Source organism: Nicotiana tabacum, chromosome 18 (genome assembly GCF_000715075.1).
Source record: "Nicotiana tabacum cultivar K326 chromosome 18, ASM71507v2, whole genome shotgun sequence".
In the NCBI taxonomy this organism is placed as follows: Eukaryota; Viridiplantae; Streptophyta; class Magnoliopsida; order Solanales; family Solanaceae; genus Nicotiana; species Nicotiana tabacum.
In genome coordinates, this window is record NC_134097.1 from 122,383,192 (window position 1) to 122,394,456 (window position 11,265).

Here is an 11,265-nt window from a genome sequence, read left to right on the forward strand (position 1 = left end):
ATCGAATTCAAGCCTAAGTTCTTTTAAAACTTCTAAAACACGCATTCGATCGAAAACCCAACCAAACCACGTCCGAATAACCTGAAAATTTGCACACCCATCCCAAATCACTTAACGGAGCTATAGAAACTCTCAGAATTCCATTCCGACTCTCAGATCAAAATCTTACCTATCAACCGGAAATCGCCAAAATACTAACTTCGCCAATTCAAGCCTAATTCTACACCGAACCTCCAAAATTACTTCCGATCACACTCCTAAGTCACAAATCATCCCCCGAAGCTAACTGAATCATCGGAATTTAAATCCGAGCCCTCTAACACATAAGTCAACGTCCGGTTGACTTTTCCAACACAAACCTTCCTTAAAGAGACTAAGTGTCTCATTTCTTATCAAAACCACTCCAATTCAACTCGTCCACATAAGCATAACAAAATAGGTAGTGGGAAAAACAGGGCGGTAACTCACGAGACGACGGGTCGGGGCGTCACAATAACTGAAAAAAGAATAATGGCATTTCATTTGGAATAGCGTTTTGTCTAAAATTGAATATGTATATTAAATATTAGATAAAACATCATAAACGAATTATATATTTTGCGATAAAAATTTATACCTAGAGACTCTTTTTTACTTGTCTTCTTGACAAGTAGAGCCAACGTTTTGCCTTAAAATATTTCCAATTTTAGTACGAGTAATTATTCTTATGTTATATACTTCAATTAGGAAAAGAATTGTAAGGTAAATTATAAATGATTTTAAATTCCTAAAAATTAGGACCCATAAATATTTCAACAAAGAAAATATTTGATAAGTTTTAATTGATTTTAAAGTCCTAAATATTATGAAAATTATTTAAATTACAATTCTGTCCAATGTGAAATTTTTTTAAAGGGTAAAAAAGGCGAATAACATTTCGTTAAGGGCATTCGTACTTTTAATATAGTACTAGTATTTATGAACGTGCGATGCACGTTAATAATGACACGTGATGGTTTAACCATTTAAATCATTTGAAAGCCGAAAAATATTATTACATTAGTATAATACGTGAATTCAAAATAAAAGGACATCATCAGAACTTACACAAATGATCAATTTAGTCATGTTAGTTAGATAATTACATATTATAGTTTAAAAATATTTACTTTGATGATATCTTACCAAACACTTCTTTATAGATGATATTTTTCGTGTATATTTCCTTCTAATGCTTTGGTTGCTCTACCATAATCAAAACTCTTGTTGTCGATATTGATATTCCTCTTGAAAGTGCAACATATAGTTGTTCGTGCCTGAAAATATACTGCGATAAATATAGTTAAATATTTAGGATGTTTGTCCTTGTTCTTTATTTATTATAATTGCAAAACATAAACATACCGAAAATTATTTTCACACAAATTGAAAAGAATATTCTTTAGTTTCGGAAGATGAAAGTTGAATTTGGGGATAAAAATATACTTAGAAGTACATTGACCAGTGTCATAATTTTTGCATGTATGACGTTATTGTCAAAAATTCTATATACCATTTATGTGCTATTACATAAGCTATTCAGCGGATCTAAGTTTTTCAGTAGCATGACGGGCATAGTTTTTTTCAAAATCAATCTATATGCAATGGAAGATCAATTTTAACTTAGTCTATTACTTATATGGTGACACTAACATAGATAAGAAAAAATAAACTTGACAACAAACCTGTGTGGTATAAGGCCATTTGGTAGTAGAGTATTTTAGTATTCTTTTGGATAGTAATTGTTGGTGTCATATTCTGCTGAATCAAAAACAAAAAAAAAATCTTATTTTTATCATAAAATTTCGCAATTAACCTTTTATTTAGTTGATCAACATATTCATTTCTGCTAGCTAAGATGGCTTTTAAATTTCTATCATGCAATTTGCACAAATTGCGTTTTAATTTATTGATAGAAATATTTTTCTTATTAAATACACTACTATTACAATTGGGATTGATAACCAAATATTCTGGAAGAACCAAATCTCTTTTATTAGATGCTCTTCTTCGTTTCTTACACGAAGCAAGAAGTTACTGAATAATGGATATGTTATTACTTTATATTTCTTATTAGTTGAATCTTTTTCATTTGAGGTCATAAGTATAATTTTGGCAAGCTAGTTTTTACAGTCTCTGCTTTCATCGATTTTGTAACTATTGATAGTACTTGACAGAAATCACCTTCCAAACCATTAATTTTTCACCAAACGGTTCGTTTATATTAAATATATCTCCAGAACTTCGGGCAATTGTGTCGATCATTTGACACTTAGCTGTAAGCGCTTTATCCTATATTATCAATTTTTCTTATAATTTTAGCCACATTGCTCTACTTTGATATATTTGTGATGATTATTTCGGTTGTTTGAAGGTGTATATCAAATCCAAGTGGCCTAATAATAATATCATTGTTGGTACGCCATTTGTTATTATTGCAAACAGTATCATACCTCTTGATTTGACATTTGCAAATAATGCATGACATAGAAATATTATTTCGATTTAACCGGAGGCGTCTACAAAGAATAATCCCGCTATATGAGTCAACTCTTTATAATATAATGTTGAAAGCTTGTTATTATTCAAGATTTAGCTTTGATTGTGCTTCAACAAACACTTGTATGATAGTTTGATTCTTAATATTATAATAACATTTTTACTTGGTGTTCTAATTTTTTTAATCTCTAACGCTCTTTTTATGCAATAAATTTATGTAACCTAAGATTTTTCTTAACTTGAAAAATAATTTTTCTCATATGGTGAATTAAAAAAATAATTGAATTGAGTTCTCTTGCCAAATAATTAATTGAAAGATTTAATTATTTGGTCTTAACACAAAAAATAATTTATTTTATGTTGATTCAAATTCTTAATAGTAGTCCATATCTTGTTTTGAAGATTTAATCTTAATTATAATTTTATCCACCATAAATTTTCTTTTCAAAGAGTAAAAAGATCGATCTGACTTTCCACTTTTATATCTTTATGTTTACAGAATCATTAGTAGTATTTGACTCTTACCAACTATTTTTCTTTCTCTTTCTCACACATTTATATTTTTAAATGTTGTTTAATAATTGGGTATATTTTCAATATTACACGAAAAATTAATTAAAAAATATTATCTTATTAGGAAAATAATTCAAACATAATATAAAAATATATTATGGGGATATTTTTTCTCAGTTTTAATGCTTTATGCAATTAATATTACTTTTATTTTTTTTCGTATTGGATATTATTGAGTGGTAATTTACTGCCAATATGGAGGATTCTTATGAAATTGATTTTATTAAACCTTCCTACATATTTTTAATAAGAATTTAATAGACATAATTTATTAATTTTTAAAAACTAAATATTAAAAAATTAACATAGAAGGTCTTGTAGTAAAAAAAATAGGTTATTTTAGTTATGTTCTTTCCTATGAGTTCTTCTATTTAATATTTTAGTACTATTTAGTCTATCAATATTGTATTTATGCTTTTATAACAAATAGGCTCTCTTTTTTTAAAAATAAATTTGGACAATATAATACATTCTCAAATTAAATTAGTAATAGCACATTATAATAAGTTTTCAAATTAAAGTAGTAATAGAAATTTTAAGAAGAATATCCTAAAGTAATAGGATTGCATGACTAAAAATATGTATCCGAAAGTAATTATACTAATAGGAAACCTAGCGTGTTCCTAAAAGTATTAGGTTTACATGCTAGCATGTAGTAATAAGATTCCTAAAGCTAATCATGTAGGATTCCTAACTTTAATATTATGTCCTAAAATTAATAGGATTACAAATGTCTAGAATTCCGGTTATGTCCTTTTATTGTGAGTTATTATGCTTAATATTATAAGGTTAATTTTGTAAACCGACATTTTATTCATACTTTTATAATAATATAGATATATAAAAGAAAAAAACATCATAATTCATTTAGAAATGTTTGCATATTGTACCTCCTACGCGTAATTAATCAAGAAACTTTTTGATATTGTAATCTAAAACATTAATTCTTGAAAATTTTAGTTTTGCATGCAATTAAACTTCGAATAAATTTTAATAAATACGTTTTAGTCTTACCAAACAACTTGTATATGTAGATAATTCCATCATTAAGGGTTTCTATACAAGTAATAAATCAAGAACAACTCTTGCTACAATAATTAATCATTAAAACGTGTATTCTTTGAAATATTATTTGGAGGTCATTACTCGTGAAAGCTTAACAGTTAAGAAACTTGGATTCCTTCATCACTGAACACACACACACACACAAAACATTATTTTCATATAGAATAATGCACAAATGATGAAAAAGTTTCAAGAAATAGAGAACTAATAACTTGAAGAGCAATAGCAAGCGAAGATATGGAATTAGATTATAGAAGTTAAGCTCGTGAGAAACAAAACAAGTCGGCCCATATTGGACATCTCATAAATTAACTAATTGCAACGATATGAGGAAGAAAACAGTTTTTTTATTTTCAACTATCGACACTAAAATAAATAAATTCACTCAAAATAATTTCAAAATCAAATATTAAAACAAAATCTAAACATTAAAAAAATAAAAAATAAATAAAAGTTAATTGTTTTTCGTACAAACAAAACAAAACGAAGTGTATGAAGTTTTTGACATAATTTTCAAAATTCAAAAATATACTTTTCTACATTTTTGCTAAAAAGGAAAAAAGAAAAGGGAATGTTAAAAAGAAAAGGAAGAATCGAAATCAAGAATAAAGATATTATCGCCCCCTAAATTTGAAAATTAGGCTCGTAGGCTTCCCAAACCAGTTTTATTAGCTTCGGAAAGCCGTTGGAAATCTGAACCTAAGAGCTCTTTCTCTTTTTCCTTTTCTTTTTCTCTTTAGTTCTCATTTTTGCTTTCTTATCTTCTTCAGATTCCTTCCTTCATCACAGGCAATCAAAATACCCTTTTCTTTCTGAAGAAAAGAACACAAAAAATCAGGGTTTTATTGAGAATTGAATCTTCTTTAATCCCAGCACTTTTAAAACTTCTTTACTTTAAAACAACTATAGTAACAACTTGCTAATATTATAGGTTTCAGCTTTGTGTTGAACTTGAGTATATGAGAGTTTGTTTCATAGAAACATTTTCTGGGGTTTGAGTTTTGAAGTCATTTATTCACTACCCAATTTGGGTCTTCTTGAATATAGTAAGAATGAAAGGGGATAGAATGGCAAAAAGATCCTCTTTTGGAAGCATAGTGAGAAAGAGGCTATCAGATATAACAAATTCTCTTCCACAAGCACAACATAAATCGCCTATTGATGTCGATAAGTTTTCGCCTGATGTTTCTTCAATGACGGACTACATTAATCATCTCGCCAAAGTATGTTTTCTTGTCTTAATTGGTCATTTCTGATTAGTTTTTTTGGTCGTCTCGGTCTATCAGAAACACCCTCTCTGCTTTCAAAGGTAGGGGTATGGTCTGCGTACACACTATACTCCCCAGACCCCACTTCATGGGATTAACCTGGGCCTATTGTTGTTGTCCTCGTCGACCTTGCTGTTGTTGTTGCTCTGATTAATTTTTTGGTAATTTGTTTGTAATTTTCTGCTTTCTCTTTTGTTATTTGGATGTTTAAACAGGAAAATGTGGCGTTGGTGAAACTTGTTCAAGACAAAAAGTATGTATATTATTGAATTAGAGTATGCTAGTCTTTTTTTAACGTTGTTGTTATGCAATTGTTTGATTTTTTTTAAATATATGGTTTAATTGTGTAAACAGCAAGATTATAGAGTTGAGTGGGATTGAGATACAGAAAATGAGGATTCATCTTCAGAAAATGCAGCTACAGAACTGGAATCTTGCTCAATCAAATAGTCATATGTTAGCGGAACTCAATTTGAACAGGGAAAAGGTAAACCTTTTTTTTTTTAATACTAAAATTGAACTTGTAGAGGCAATTACAACTTGTTGTTAAAGAGGTGTTAGTCATTTATTTTATCACAGATGAAATCACTACAACATGAGCTTGTTTGCAAAGAAGCATTACTTAAATCGAGGAATTTAGAAGAGGTATGGTTTTGTGCTATCTTTCTTTGGTTACTATCTTTACTGAAAGACCGAGGGTCTGTTGGAAGCAACGTCTCTATCTTCACAAGGTAGGAGTAAGGTCTACGTACACGCTACCCTTCCTAGACCCCACTATGGGGATTGCACTAGGATGGTGTTGTTGTTGGTGTTGGTGTAGTGTCTTTACTGACAGAAACTCTGGAATATATAGAATTTTGGGCTGCAATCCTTCTCTGAAAGAGTTCAGAGATTGCTTTTACATGTCTGAATGTGAAGGAAAGATTGAAAAGTTAATGAAACGTGTTTAGTTCATCAGCTTATCTTATCCGCGACACAATTAATACCTTCGATTAACTGAAGGATTGTATATAGATGTTCGTAACACGCAGCGGAAGACAATAACAATCCTAGGCAGATCTTTTCGTGTTTAAAATTTATTTACATGTCAAAGATTGGATCTAAGACATACCTGGTGAAGAAAGTCTCGTTTCAAAATTTCTTTGATAATGCGAAGATTCTATGCGTATTCACACCGAGACCGATCCTTGCTATCAACTCTGTTGGAAGCAACGTCTCTATCTCCACAAGGTAGGAGTAAGGTCTACGTACACGCTACCATTCCTAGACCCCACTATGGGGATTGCACTAGGATGGTGTTGTTGTTGGTGTTGGTGTAGTGTCTTTACTGAAAGAAACTCTGAAATGTATAGAATTTTGGGCTGCAATCCTTCTCTGAAAGAGTTCAGAGATTGCTTTTACATGTCTGAATGTGAAGGAAAGATTGAAAAGTTATTGAACAATAACTAACGTGTTTAGTTCATCAGCTTATCTTATCCGCGACACAATTAATTACCTTCGATTAACTGAAGGATTGTATATAGATGTTCGTAACACGCAGCGGAAGACAATAACAATCCTAGGCAGATCTTTTCGTGTTTAAAATTTATTTACATGTCAAAGATCGGATCTGAGACGTACCTGGTGCAGAGAGTCTCGTTTCAAAATTTCTTCGATAATGCGAAGACTCTATGCTACCCACACCGAGACCGATCCTTGCTATCAACTCTGTTGGAAGCAACGTCTCTATCTCCACAAGGTAGGAGTAAGGTCTACGTACACGCTACCCTTCCTAGACCCCACTATGGGGATTGCACTAGGATGGTGTTGTTGTTGGTGTTGGTGTAGTGTCTTTACTGAAAGAAACTCTGAAATGTATAGAATTTTGGGCTGCAATCCTTCTCTGAAAGAGTTCAGAGATTGCTTTTACATGTCTGTATGTGAAGGAAAGATTGAAAAGTTTATTGAACAATAACTAACATGTTTAGTTCATCAGCTTATCTTATCCGCGACACAATTAATACCTTCGATTAACTGAAGGATTGTATATAGATGTTCGTAACACGCAGCGGAAGACAATAACAATCCTAGGCAGATCTTTTCGTGTTTAAAATTTATTTACATGTCAAAGATCGGATCTGAGACGTACCTGGTGCAGAGAGTCTCGTTTCAAAATTTCTTCGATAATGCGAAGACTCTATGCGTATCCACACCGAAACCGATCCTTGCTAGATCAATGAAACCCGCGAACAAATTGAATGAAGAATTACTATGCTGAAATTTTCTCAAAACCTTCAGCTAATAACAAGAAAATATCTCCATTCGTTTGCGGCTCTTTTTAAGAGAATTGTCTTATAACCCCGTTATTTGTTTGTTATCTGTATATATATAATAAACACCAATTCTTTCCCTATTTGGTTATGGAAAACCAAAGGCGGTGATTTATGAGACCAATTCTCAAGTGAACCTTTCCATAAATTGTTTATTTAAAAACATAAATCCTATTCTCAATAGGATGAGGCGGCAGACATGTCCTTTAAGGACTTTCGTGGTGATCCAATTTTGGATCTTTACAAACGAATCTTTGTTAATATTTACATATATCTTTATATAAATAAATGTATTAATTATAAGCACCAAATATATATATCACATATACATATTTCAAACCAAGAGATCTAATTCAATTCTAAACAGAAAACTTCAATTTATTCACAATATTTCATTTGGACTAAATAACTAAATTTAATTGATATTAAATTCTTTAATTTAATTATCAAATAATAAAGTAATTAATCATTTAGCAAAGACTAGAACACTAACGTGTGCGACCCCATATGTTCAATACTAAACCGGTAAATTGATCACATCAATATACTAATCAAGGGTGGCTTCTAGCAACACTCCTTAACGACCGGATAGCATGAAGTATACAATTTACTCTCAAAAACCAGTAGAAGAATAATGTAAGTAATTCCTTCTGTCCTTATAGCTCTGGATCACCCTAGGATATGGTTCGACTATCAAATCCTAATAGGCGACCAACTATATGTTCATTCATGTCAAATATAAATAGACCATTGAATGACCTAAGAAACTCATTTGAACTATATGTTCATGTCTTAATTTGGTCGTTTATAATTCATTACAACATAGAGCTTAAACTCATTACCAAGAGTTGACAGATTCCATCTTGATCAATCACTAATTCTACAAGTATTTAATCGTACCAAAGCATAATAAATAACTTGTCACGATCTCAGGTCAAATGAAACTTTTACATCACATTCTTCAAGAGAATATCCTATTGACAGTTTATGGTAATTCTAACCATTAGGAATTATCCAATGAGTCGGTTCAATGATCATATCTCATCTTCTATCTATGTAATTTAGTTAATGAGATCAACTAATCTTTATCCCATAAAGACGATCACATAAATATTGATCTAACTGGATTACTAATGTCCAAATTAATAATCCTACGATCAAGAACAAATTTAGATTACATTATAAGAAACTTTACTCTCATTATCATGATCTCCATCACAATGTCAAGTCTCAAAATTTAATCAAGGACCTTATCAAATTAATCAAGTAATTAATAACAATGATAAAAGAATATCAAATGCCATATATATTTTATATCAAATAACGTTCACAAAAATATGTTCAACTCATCAAATATGATATTGTATCTAGGGCATCTACTATATCCCTATCATTAACTCCTCAATGAGTTGATAAGCTCTGGCAATAATATCTAGTAGGAATAATAATATTAACCTAAAGATTCACTTACAAATTGTTTTGAATTCTGCCTGGTTAGATCAATTTAATACTAGTAAAAATTCGTTTGGCTCACCTATGGCCATTGTTGTATGAAAGCTTCAAGTGTAAATTAGAAGCCTTTGTCACAGTCTTAAATGTAAATAGGATGAGGCTAGTGCTGCTTTTGATATCGATGTTTAGAGGCATAAACTTGTATCAACTTCTTGTAATTGCAGGAACAAGAACAAAGGAACCAGTTAAAGAATAGCTTGCAGGTGTAGTACTGAAAACTTTGAAATTGTTCTTGGTTGCAATAATTTGCATTCTTCTAACTCTCGGACTAGATTTTCGCATTTTTGGCTCTAGGATGAAGAAGAGTTCATGGCTGTAGACTCTCAATTGAACAAACATAGCAAGCCTAAAAATGGTAACAGACGCCAACGTGCAACAAGAAGTCAATGTAATTGCCAAACTTCTACTAATTGCGCATTTGATTTCTAATTCATTTTTGTATTCCCTAACCTTTAAGTAATCTTTCAGCTATGGGACATACAACAAGCTCTCAACAAGGTGCAGAGAAAGAAGCAGCAGAAAACAAAAGGTTCAGTTTTCTTTACAGCATAAAGCTAGCATTATACATGAATTTTTCTTGGTATTATAGGTACTGGTTTGTTCCACATTAGCTTATACACGAACGTTAAATAGTTTTGTTGTTCGTTTTCAGGCGATGTTTGAGAAGAAAATCGACTAATAATTCTAAAATCCAACAATCAGAACCAGCAGCAGAGGATTTGTTCGAATTAGAAGGCCTAGCTGTACCCTTTAACAGTCCAGTTCACGAAGACGATCTACCATTGCCTTACTCTAGCATTGAAGAAGTGATGAAAGATGAGAAGGATTCCTCAGAAAATGTAGCTCAACTTTCGCGGAGGGCTTCTGTTGGAAGACCATCGCGTAAGGCAGCTGAGAAAGTTCAGTCCTACAAAGAGATTCCAGTTAACATTAAAATGAGAAGATGAGCTTTTTATAGAGCTTTTGAATATCATAACTCCACATATGTAAGCTGTGTTTTATTCTATGTTAATCTGTTTTATGACACTATTGTAAAATCTTGTAACTTGGGAAAATTAGTTAAATCTTGTAACTTGGGAAAATATGGTTAGTTGTTTTAAGAAAAGGAGCACTTTCCTTCCTTCTTTCTATCTCTCCTAACAACTTCAAAGCAAGAATCAAGTTAGCTAGTCACTTGCTATATTTTAGGCCCATGATGATTGTTTAACCCAAAAATAGCCAGATTTGCAAGTGGTCATTCAAAAATAGTCAGATTTACAAGTGGTCATTCAAAAATAGTCACAGTTTCAAAAATAATCGAAATTTAGCCACTTGTAAAATATTGTTGGAACTTTCCATATTGCAGCAAAATAGTTCAGAATAAGTAGTGGCTAATTTCTAGTTTAGAATTTCAGGACAAAATAAGTACTGGCTAATTTCGAAATATATCTGAGAATGGTTATATGTGCAACCCCTTATTTCAGGACAAAATAAGTACTCCAGAGTCACGTACTTATTTTGACTTCTTAAAGGCTATGGACTTATTTGCAGGAATTAGTTAACCAAGTCTTAAATTTAGGGAGAGTTTGATGTTTAACCAGGTCCTAAACATTAGTCGTGCCAGAATTTATGAATTAGGGAGAGTTTGATGTTTAACCAGGTCGTAAACATTTATGGTCGTGCCAGAATTTTCAAAATTATAATATAATGACCTTTCCGCATGTTGGAGTTCCAACATAATATGTTGGAAGTTCATATATAGATGCACAGATCTCCAGTATATATTATGCTGAAACTTTCCATATTGCAGCAAAATAATTTAGAATAAGTAGTGGCTAATTTCTAGTTTAGAATTTCAGGACAAAATAAGTACTGGCTAATTTCGAATATATCTGAGAATGGTTATATGTGCAACCCCTTATTTCAGGACATAATAAGTACTCCAGAGTCATGTACTTATTTTGACTTCTTAAAGGCCCCTATAACATGGACTTATTTGCAGGAATTAGTTAACCAAGTCTTAAATTTAAATGTAATATTGT

At 31.3% G+C, this 11,265-nt stretch overlaps 1 protein-coding gene across 1 annotated transcript; it reads left to right on the top strand.

Annotated features, from left to right (window-relative positions):
* Positions 1 to 4,833: 4,833 nt before the first annotated feature.
* LOC107784894 (uncharacterized) lies at positions 4,834 to 10,349 on the top strand. Its single transcript, XM_016606087.2, has 8 exons — positions 4,834 to 5,378; positions 5,639 to 5,676; positions 5,778 to 5,910; positions 6,003 to 6,068; positions 9,409 to 9,447; positions 9,539 to 9,632; positions 9,713 to 9,773; positions 9,897 to 10,349. Exons 1-8 carry the CDS (start codon positions 5,208 to 5,210, stop codon positions 10,189 to 10,191), a joined length of 897 nt encoding a protein of 298 aa, XP_016461573.1. The 5' UTR covers positions 4,834 to 5,207; the 3' UTR covers positions 10,192 to 10,349.
* The last annotated feature ends 916 nt before the right edge of the window (positions 10,350 to 11,265 follow it).